We start from the raw sequence: 11840 nt of genomic DNA, 5'->3' as shown, positions 1-11840 counted from the left end.
TTATCTTTCGGTACACGATGTTAAAGTTTGTCCCATCTTAATCGGGATTTCTCGAGACTCGCCGTGCAGCTTGGGAAAGTAGTAGCTAGTAACATAGAACTAGCTTTCTGTCGAAACTATGATATAAAAATTTAATGATATTTCATCAGTTACCTTAATTTTTAAACATATTAGTTTTGTTTATTAAAAGTTAAATTTTCATTTTTAAGTTTCGATGAATGTTTAATGATTCGGATTGAATTACACCCTACTTTAAATAACTTTTTCTGTGCGTAAAAAGTGAGTGTGATCTGAATACCGACTCGTGTCGTATATTTTGTTAAAGGAGGAAACCGACCTATCAACCTTTAAATAGTTTCAATACGTTTATTGAAAGCACCTATTTGGATTTTAATGCTGATGAGTGGCATTGGATGATATAGACAGCATAAATCAAGGTGAGCTTGTTCACTATTTTTCTTCGCATACTTTCTAATAGATATAAGGAAATGCTTAAATAGTCAATGTTGAGTTTTTTTGTTGCTCATCTGTGTTTTAGGATTGGATAACTAACCATTTTATTAAACTAGTTGAATAGTAAGTTATTATTAACAAAAACTTGAGGTTGTATATTGTCGCGATAAATATGTGTTATAGTTTGCTAAATTTTAGTTATTTCTTGTAAATTATGCAAATAACATTTGTACTGCATGGTTGGTTTTCTGTCTACATCTCTTTCATACGCTAGTCTGATTTCTCAAAGTAGATAGCTTCAATAGTTTTGTCGGTAGGGATATAGTTTACATACGCGCGTTTCGTTATTTGGTAGTTCGGGGCTCTAAATTACAACACTGGTATCTAGAAATAAACTTTGGGCTTTTTGCTACAGTGAAAAATATAGTTGGTTTTTAGAATGTGCTATCACTAGCAGTCTTTCAGTTATTTGTTCAAAATTTGTCGTCTAAATTGACATGAGTTACGAATATATATTTTATTGTATCGAGCAATAAAATCTCCACTTGATCTATTAAAGGTATGGAGCTATTAGTCGGTACATAATGTTCCTAACATTCAATATTATTTCTTCAAACGTATGATTGTTTAGTTAGTTTCTTTGAGCTTTGCATAAAATAAGCTTTCATCACATTACTTTGTTGCTCTGTATTGATTATATATATTTTATGGTTGCAGTGATGGAAGAGGATGAAACTAAATCAGCTAAATCAGTCACTAATCATGATGCCAGTCCATATGCCAACATAACCAGTAGCTACAAGAATGGTATGAATATGAACAGGCTGGAATATTTGGTGTCTATGGCAGGAGATTTAAATAGGAACCTACCTATACCAGCCATGGTTGGCAATCGAAATGGCTCGTTTTCTTCTACCTCCACGGATATAAACTGTATTGGATCCCTCAACTCGGATCGTAGCCGTCACGCTAGTCAGTTGCTCAAAGCTGCTGCCTCTGTTGTCACTAATGGATTACACTCTCTGTATAGTCACGAGTCTAATTCAGTCGCAAATTCATTAGCCCAGAGCTACAGTGAAGTCATTGAAAACGCAGCAGTTACAACAAACAGTGGCACTCTTGGTAATAGCACTACAGTGGTCTCTTTTTCGTCCAAACCTACAATGAGCACTGGTTTCTCAACTACCACTCTTGTACTGCCAGAAACAAAGTTTTCAGGGATGAGAGAAGCCTTACCAAGTGTTTCTGAAGAGAATCGAGTTGGTTGTAACACATCTACATTGCCAACAAGTTTAAGTGGCCGAGTCCAATTGCCAGACTCTCTTAGACCCACACCTATTGTTGTACCACTATTGTGGAGAAGAGTGAACAGTTCTGGAGTCATAAAGTACTACAGGTACCAAGCTTAGTATATTTCTGTTTGTCTGGTCAACAAAACCATGCTATGATTTAGAAAGTGATATTTTGTTTAATCATCCAATCGCAAACATTATTAATTTAATTGTGTAAAGGCCTGTGTTTACTTTTTGTTTAATAAACAAAATGGCTAAGCTGTCATTTCGCAAGCCTCGGAAAAGATGTTTTAGCTGCATAAATCTGTTGTCTACACCAAGTAACTGCATAGCAAGTATTTTGCTCTTGATCACATTTATGCAAAAAATCTTTTTACTAAAAACAAAAACCACATGTCTTGTTTTAGTTTTTGCTCAAATACTGTTTACTATATGCCATATAGTTTTTTGTTGTATCTGTGCAGAATTTAACACGTTTGATGGTGTAGTTTTCGCCAATCTTTTCATTAGTTTTTTTTGCCTGATTCCAGAGTCTTTATGGACGAGGCAGAAACATTAGATTAATGTGTATGCTGGCTGGCACCACACGAGCCAGTGTATTCTGCATATTAGTTTTCTACCGATTGTTGTTACGTCTAGTTAGTATTGCAGGAGAGTACGTTGATTTTTTTACACTGCAGGGAAACATTGGTTATTTCTTTTGCATTAAAAAACAATTTTAGAATTCGCTGTCTACAGTGCACCCTCAGAATACGATTACCCTGATATGCCACTTTTTTCACCTTACAGAGTAGAACGAGATGATTTTTTCACCTCACCATACAAATTCAAAAAAAATTTCGTCAGGGTTTAAATTTGGCAGTCAGTGTGCTTATTACATACGTCAAAATAACAAAGATGTTGTTTGCCAAAATTATTTTCACAACGCCTGAAAGAGATGCGATGACCGCGTTATCTCAGTTGAGCAATTCTCGTGTGTAAAACGGTAATATTTTCCCTTTAAAGCCAAGAGCAAAGTTTGAATTGCACTCCCTTCAAACAGAAGGTCAATGGTCAGACAACTTCCCTTAACTGCTAACAAAAATCCACTTTACTATTAAACAGGGTCGTTTGGGCTTTCTTGTCGAATTAAGTTATACATTATAATGTTACATTTTATTTCAGATCATAACCAATAAATGCACTAAATACAATAAAGTTACTGTAGGTAACTCTAGTTACTAACGTTAAGGTTTTAAGCAGGCTCGCTAAAATTTATAGTGAAAGTGAAGACAGAAACTGATAGTTAATAAAACTTTAGTGATAAAAAGTTGAAACTCAGTACGATAATTAAAAACACGTATTTTTAAAGCTAAGCTTTTAAAAGCTTAGCTTTAAGTGTGCTTGTTTAGTAAGCTAAATTATTTGAGGCGAATTCAAAGTTTACGTTATTCGTATGTCTGTCTTGAAGTTAAGAACTCCCTACTGTACTTTCTGCGCATAGTACATTATAATGTTACATTTTATTTCAGATCATAACCAATAAATGCACTAAATACAATAAAGTTACTGTAGGTAACTCTAGTTACTAACGTTAACATACTATTGTGTTACTAATTTTTAATATGTACAGAACTTACCTAAAATTTTTGACGATTTTTACCAGGGGATGTTTATATTATATAATTACTATGGTTTTTATATCCCTACATACGATTTTACACCATACAATGCCTACCCTTGAACGGATCGAAATTGTATCCTGAAGGTGCACTGTAGTTGTCTGGTAGGCTTGTTTTGTGTGAGAAAATGAAATCGTGTTTGTGATTTGCTATAATTGGATGTCTCACATCAACAATTTTTTCCAAATTAACTAAGTTCGAACCTAAGCTTTGTCAGTTCTTCAGCACCAAAATAAAGATTATTCAAAACTTATTTTGCGTAGTATTTGTGACGCTTCGTCATATTATTGTCGATGCATCAAACGAAAATATCGGTGCACATCTGTAGAGGTAGAACCAAGACATCTTTGATTGGCTGAAATATTTTATCTTTATTGAACATAATCTCGATTCCATTTTATTAATTTCTAACGCAAGCTTATTTTATGCAAGATTCTCGTCCAAACCATAATATGAACAGCGCCTTTCACACAAAAAACTATTTATATGAGGACAAAGATATTTTCACTTATAAAATATATAATGAAGGCCGCTCGTGTAAATTGGAACTTTCAGGTATTTCTGTTGGTAAGCAATACTGTTGAAATCTAGTCTTTTTCTATAGTTTGACTTATATCATGAACCCAAAGTACATGTACTTTATGCATTTATTCACTTCGCTGCTTTTGCTATTAAGTTATAATAACCAATAAGAGCAAAAATATAACATTTCAAATAACTACACTTGTAAACGTTATTGCTGTTGCTGTTCACAAACTGTTGATAATCCATATTAGATGGTACAGTAGACGCTCCTATAATCTATACCCCCTATAACGTAAATTCCAGATAACTTAAAAAATTTTGTATAGAACTTCTATGACATTTTAGTTTGTTGTGATAGATCGTCAGATGTGTCCGCAAAATGGAGAATAGGTAGCTGCGCAATTGTTCATAAATAATTGAAGGCGATAGGTTGGTGCAGGTGTTACAGCGTCTGTCTACCAATCTGAATGTCACGAGTTGGGAATATCGTCAAAAATTATTTTTTATCCTTACTGTGACCCCTGGATACAGATAGACGATGAACAGGTAGACACCGCTCATTTTATAGTAAATATATTTTTGTTCTGCTTTATGGCTGACGTGTAAAATATTTGTTATTAGTTTCAATTTCCAGAATAGACGTTGCTGTCTAGAGGAATTGAACATAACTGTTGTAAATGAACATTAAAGATGTGCGTTCTCCATCAACTTATTGTAAGATTACCACAATCATCGCCTATAAAACCAGTGAAATTGATCAGAAAAAGGAGACAAGTTGACATTGCAAACTAATATTACAGTTACGATGCAGCCAACAAATTTAAAAGTTATGTCTGGTTTTTCTTTTTTGTATGGTCAAAAGAGTTTAGAAAGATCTTGGCATGGATTAGGCAATTCACATATATTTTACTGTTTGTATAACGTAAAATTCCTATAACGTAAACGTTCCCGGAACGGATTATTTACTTTGTAGAAGCATCTACTGTATATTTGCTAATGATGCTTCAATAATACAGTCAATCATTGATAACTCAAACTTTACGGGACCGAGTGAAAGTGCTCGAGTTATCAGAGCGATCAAGTTATCAGAGCACTGTCACAAGTGCATTTATTTATCAGTAGATACATGTATGGTACATATAAAAACTATATATAAATCAAACGCATAGATTGCTTGTTGCAAGTTAAAGGGCCTTTCATGTAAAGTTTTAAAAAATCTTATCAGAAAGTATAGACATTTTTCTATCACTTGAGGTGTGTTTGTTGTTTTGGGTGATGTGACTGCCAGGACGTTTTGGGATTAAAATTGGCAAATCTTGATTGATGTTAAAACGCTCAGAAAGAAAGACATACAGTCATACTTCGACTTACGAGCTTAATGCGTTCCGAGACTGAGCTCGTATGTCAATTTACTCGCATGTTGGTGCAATTTATTTATATATAGAACAATTAAATATATATTAATTGGTTTCTATACTCTAAAAATGCAAATAAAACACTCAAAACAAGATATTGTAACAGAGAAAACATGTTGGTTATTGTCCTAACTTACCACATGCTTTTAAAAAGCAACAAATGAAAACCAATGCAAGGAAATGTGATTAATTAAAATGTAAAATTAAATACATACAGTAGCAGCTAACGCTAGCATTTGCCAGGGAGAGAGATATAAGTGTTATTCTTCATTACAACAGTTGAATTTGATAAATCTGGATTTTATCAGTCTTAAAAAACAAACTTACAAGCAAACCTAAAAGCAAACTTTCATTTTTCGTAATTAAAATTTCTTCTGCGTTCATAGTTGGAAGTTTCTCGCTGGTTAGCTAATTTTTCCTTTGTTTCGCTTTCACGACTAGCCGGCCGTTTTAAGATAAACCTATCTAAGGACGTTTGCCTTTGTCGCACTTTTAACGTGTTGCGATTAAGACGAACACCGGTGTTGTCACAAAGGGTTAATGCACGACCCACTAGCCAACTTGTTCGAAAGTCTAGTTTTATAATTTTCTATAGATAGCACCGGCCTTTTACCATAGGCCTTTTCGCCTTTTAACCACCGGCCTTTTCGCCTTTATCGAAACATCGCTTCAGTTACGCTGTCACTAGCCAAGTGTTTATCTTTTATCCAATGCCTGAGCAGCGGTCGTGAAGATCACTGCGTCGTTTAGAAACTATGGTTAGTCCTTTTGCAAACTAAATGCCCTGAATACAACCCTTCAGTTTGATAATTGTAGATGTATTTCTGTCATATTGCTGAGCTAGATCAATCACGCATACACATTTTGCATACTTTACAATAATTTTCCGTTTAATATCAATTGTTATCATTTGCTTTTTCTTTCCATTATCTTTCATTTTACTGGCAAACTTTCGGTCTACGCACCGTACTTTTAATTCGCATAATTCTGCACTGAAAATTGCGCACAGAAAACACGGTACAAAAGTATAACCTGAGGGGTTGAAAAATACAGAGTGATGCTGTTCTCATAAAACACCTCCGGCATACTTTGCAACTGACTCACGTGCTCGTATCTCAAACATTGCTCGTATGTTAGTGCTAAAACTTGCTTAAAAGCTGGCTCGTATCTCAAGTTTCTCGTACGTTAGAGCACTCGTAAGTTGAAGTATTACTGTATGTTTCTTTTTTAAGCAAGATCAATTTTGCCGATTATACTTTTCAAGTTTATCCGAAGGTTTTCACGCTTTCTCTTTGCTTTCGAGAGGCCATCGCAAAGCGGATGCCTAGTAAAATTAGATCGTTTGCAAATTTTTAGAAAAGTCATTAACAAATGTCTTGCCGATGGTGGTAATAATGGCACCTAAGAACTACTGAAAGTTGATGGTTAATTCTATGGCCCAGAATAAAGGGATATTCTAAAGTGATGACAACTGTCCCGGTAGCCGTTGGGCAAATATATGTTCGAGTTAATGATGCTAAGTTCGAGTTATCTGAAGCAATTTATCATTGCTTGGGATCGAACTGAACGAATCTGTTTGAGTTAACAATGTGTTCGAGCTATCCGAGGCGAATTATCCGTGTTTGCCTGTAGTTATAAAAAACTAGCAGAGGTCATTGCCTTCACACCACTGAGGTCTATTCACATTGGTCAAGCTACTTGTTAGACGCGATGCACCATTTACTAGTGTTGGTATGTGTAGCCTTTGCAGATATATACACCACTTGTCAACTACGTATTGTATCCATTTGTGTAGCCAGGCCTAAGTTCATGTTAGGCCATATTCAACTGAAACAATCTGTTAACACCCTGCTGCTAACATCATCCTGTTAACATCATACTTTTAACACTAATGTTAACACCGTGCTGATAACATCATCCTGTTAATATCGTACTGTTAACTTTGTAATGTTAACACCGTGCTGCTAACATCATTCTGTTGAGCAGTCTTATTTAAAAAGACCAAATTTCACGTCATTTGAAGCTTCGTGCTGAGATTATAATGAATTAATATTGTATGCTTTTGGATGTGTAAAATCTGAATGTAAGGATTTCATAAAATTTTCAATGGTTACATGTAAAATGGTTGAATTGCACTAGAAACCTTGTCGTTTTGGCCTCGAGTTCTTCTTCTTTAGCTCTGTATGCATTCTTTTCTTTCATGCGTTTTTTGCTTCCTTCAGCCCATCCGGTGAAATTTTGAGCTCCATTGAACAAGTAAAGGACTACCTGCTCTCAGAGGAGACATGCAAGTGCGGGCTTGAGTGTCCATTTCATGTTGAAAAGGTTTTCAACTTTGACCCTGCAGTGGAATCTCAAGAATGGAAGTTGTCCAACTTGGGCATTCATAGCGAGAAATCTGTGCGCATTTGTTGTCACAGAAAGCATGTTCGGAGCACAGCACTCGCTAAAGATTGTAAAGCATTGCCTAAACCACTTAAGACATCTCCCGCCAGACGAAGAGGTAGGCAGTTCAGTTGTCTCGTCTTTACCTCAGGATTTCCATGTGCTGTAAGCTTGCTGCGCTGCTAGCAGGTCTGGGATTCCCTTAATTGCGGAATAGAATGTCCCAAGCTAAACAATAATCGCAATGTCATTGACATTTGGCTATTGACCTTCTGTATTCAGTCAATGACTTGAACCATTCATTGTCTCAAGGTAATAATAGATCTAGTTATCATGTGGACATCAACTTCTTAACACCTTGGGTCATTCTTTAAAGTGTCTGTAAGCAGACTTCTCAAAGAATTGTCAATAAACCTCGTGTGTATGACGTTATAGTCTCAAGATACTAATAGTTTTCTGTGCGGCTGTTCAAAAGCTTTGCGCAAGTTTTTGTTTTGAATTGTCTTTTGTGTTTGCTGTTTTGCACGGAAAATTATCATTGTGGCATTTGGGGATCATGGTGTGCAATATAAAGTTTTTTAATAACAAAGGTGTACAGCTAAAAAATAAATTAACCCATAAGTTGCTGGCTTCGCACTTTTGTGAGCTCGCTCTAGTTGATAGCCGGCAAAGAAGTTCAAATATGAAACTACGAAAAGTAATTTACAAACGAGTACGGACCTGTTAATAGTATTCACAAGCAGTTATGTCTCATGTTAGCATTCCATGTGTATGTTAATGCGAATCATAGTGATAGAACGGTGACCGTTTTACCTGATTTTTCAATGTCAATACATGATCTTACTCATACTAAATCGGAGCTCATTATCCCAGATCATTCCAACCTGTTTAATACGTTCGCTCTATTAAAAATCATCTTTGAGATGGTGCAATCAGTCTTCGTTTCATGTTGCCTTATTCATCACATAGAATTGGAGTCACTCATTGATTTGGAGTCACCTACTCATTTTTCTTTATGAGTATTATCAAGTAGCTTTTTCATCATTTTATTTGCTAAATGATTGTATGTAGCTAAATTGAAAAAAAAAACGATTTGCTTCTATCAATTTTAAAGAAACTCTGAAAGATAGAATTTTTGAAGCTTCTCACTTTGGCATTCGATATCATGGTAAGTTATTTTTTGTTCAGCAGATTATATGCATATTAGTTGCGTTATTATCAGGGGAATCAAATATTTGCTGTGATTTGAAATCACTTTCTTTTGCTAAAAGTTAATCATTTTAAACCCTGAAATATTAGCTTTCTGCCGACAGTACATTTTGGTTTGCATTGCTATTAATTTTTTTGTTCCAGAAGAGCAAATAAATAATAAATAAATAAATGTATAATTTGAAACTTCTGCTATAACAAAATATCTCGTTGTTGATCTGCAAATGCATGTATTTCCTTGCCAGCTTTCGTCATGTATACATAGTATTTCTAATATTACTATTGCTAATTAATATAATTGCCTATCCAGTTTCCATGTTTTCTCTTGCATTATGATTTATCAATACTTTGGTTTCAGCTAAACCTTCTCAAAAACCTAACATAAAAAGATTGGCTGTTGTGCAAGGGCGAAAGGAAAATTCGCTAAAATCAGAGGTAGTGGAGCAAGATTCACAAAGGTCACATGGGGTCATAGTCTCTAACGTTAGTAACACGACTCCGATACCTCCAATAGAGACAGTAATGCGAGGCACTCTTTACAGCTCACTCAGTGATCACACCGGTAAGAATTACCTCCTAACGTAGCTTTCTATTAATTTTATCAGTTAATTCGCCTACTACATTTTTACAGTTAAATTGCTTTGGTAATTATGTGCTGGTGATAACAGGTAGACAAAGCTAATACTATTTATTATATAACTTACGGGTTGTGAGCTGGCAATCTTGTGGATAGACAATGTGATGGATAGACACCGTCACGGATAGACACCATCGCGAACAGTACTGTTGTAGACACTTGCTTTTTATTTAATGAATTAGTGATAAAACATGAATGCATTCATCCAGAAGTTGTGAACCAGTTCATTAAAACACATAGTGCAAAAAATAGGTGCAGTAGACGCCTCTGCAACATAAATAATCCATTCTGAGAACTCTTACATTAAAGGAATTTTACATTAATACGAACAGTATATATACATGTAAATTGCCTAATCTGTTCTAAGATCCTGCCAATTCACCCATTTGGCCCCTCAAATCAGAAAAAAAACTAAACTTAACTTTTTAATTTAATGGCTGTACAGCAACTATTGTATGATTGGCTTTTATCGACTTTTCTTATCACTTATATGTCTACAATAATGTAAAACAAAAATCTATCCTTGCTATAATAAGAGTGTGATTTGTCCATCTGTTTGTCTGAAGCCGGGGTTAGAGGTTAAGGGTTAGAGGTTAGGGTAAAATATTGCTTTCAATGAGACTCCACCTCATGACTTTCAGCTTAACAGACTGACACCTGCACCAATCGATCGCTTTTAGGTATCGTAAAACCGCTATTGGAACCCCCACCTCTATTTGAGCGCCACTATGAGAGAAGAGTTGAAAAAATTGAGCGTCACTCTTTAATTGAACGGCGCTTCTATTTAACCACCACTATTTAATATGATTGATCTTTAGGAACCTGTAATAACAAGTGATCAGTAGAGAAGTGTCTACAAAACTACTAATAAGGAACCTGTAATAACAAGTGATCAGTAGAGAAGTGTCTACAAAACTACTAATTAGGAACCTGCAATAACAAGTGATCAGTAGAGAAGTGTCTACAAAACTACTAATTAGGAACCTGTAATAACAAGTGATCAGTAGAGAAGTGTCTACAAAACTACTAATAAGGAACCTGTAATAACAAGTGATCAGTAGAGAAGTGTCTACAAAACTACTAATAAGGAACCTGTAATAACAAGTGATCAGTAGAGAAGTGATAATAACAAGTGATCAGTAGAGAAGTGTCTACAAAACTACTAATAAGGAACCTGTAATAACAAGTGATCAGTAGAGAAGTGTCTACAAAACTACTAATAAGGAACCTGTAATAACAAGTGATCAGTAGGGAAGTGATAATAACAAGTGATCAGTAGAGAAGTGTCTACAAAACTACTAATAAAGACTCGATTACATCAATAGCATTTAATTCATTCGTCGTTTCTGTTCGTATCAAAGTCCGTTTTCAAATTCAATCTTTACGGTTTTATCATTAAAACTCTGAATGCAACACCATAGCCATTGGATGCCACTATTTACTGTGCCGCGTTACCATGGTTCTAACTGGCTTGCTTGTTCATAGTTTTGATAGCAACGAAAATGCTGTGACAAAATCATGTGACTGAAGTACTTTGTGAACGGCCTTCACCATTTAGCTTCTGAGAGTCAACAAGCTAGTCTCGCAATATTTGTTTTTTTTAATCTAGCCTTAAATCTTTTTCCTTTGGACTTGTTCGAACTATTGTCAAATTTATGTAGACACACCCCTCCCCATGTCAATTACCATAGAAATCCTGCTTTGAAAAATGGGACATCTATGACTCATTGAGACCCAAGAGTAACCAAGGAATATTAAACAGTGTATTTTATTTCTATTAGTTCTATGATACGGGAGTATGGCTGTTGATTATAACATTATTTGTTTCAAGTTAGTAGTAAAGACTCTAGACAAGTATCATAAATCAGTGGCTGGACAAGCGCACTCTGATCTCTGAGAAAAGTTGGCAGGCAAAACATTTGTAAGACCTCTCATGAACTTAGTGGCGACTATCAATTTTACACACAGTTTTGATCTAAAATATTTTTCTTTATGAAGACTGAGTTGCTTTAGTAAGAGTTGATGTTAAACTCATGAAACTCCGAGTCAGGGTACTGAGACTAACCTGACTCGAGCAGGAGTTTAGAGGAGCATCACATTTTCTAGCGTCAATTCACTAGCAGTTGAATTGCTATTGCACTAGAATATTATAATATGCATATTCATGAATTATAGACCGCATGATATTGGCATCTTGACTGTATTAATTGCAGACCTTATGAAATTGTAACAGATTTAATCTTTGTCCTGAATATTGTCAATG

The 11840-nt window shown here is 35.1% G+C and overlaps 1 protein-coding gene across 1 annotated transcript in view; it reads left to right on the top strand.

Moving 5' to 3' along the window:
- The first annotated feature begins 94 nt into the window (after window positions 1-94).
- The window catches only part of LOC137385903 (uncharacterized), an 18636-nt gene continuing 6890 nt past the window's right edge, over window positions 95-11840 (top strand). Inside the window, exons 1-4 of the mRNA XM_068072511.1 lie at window positions 95-437; window positions 1171-1849; window positions 7569-7849; window positions 9299-9502. Coding sequence (XP_067928612.1) covers window positions 1173-1849; window positions 7569-7849; window positions 9299-9502 — 1162 coding nt within the window. The 5' untranslated portion in view covers window positions 95-437; window positions 1171-1172. The remainder of the gene's footprint in view (window positions 438-1170; window positions 1850-7568; window positions 7850-9298; window positions 9503-11840) is intronic.

The sequence above is a fragment of the Watersipora subatra genome, chromosome 1 (genome assembly GCF_963576615.1).
Source record: "Watersipora subatra chromosome 1, tzWatSuba1.1, whole genome shotgun sequence".
Lineage (NCBI taxonomy): Eukaryota > Metazoa > Bryozoa > Gymnolaemata > Cheilostomatida > Watersiporidae > Watersipora > Watersipora subatra.
The sequence above is the reverse complement of the archived record's forward strand: the minus strand, read 5'-3'. Positions and strand labels throughout refer to the sequence as shown.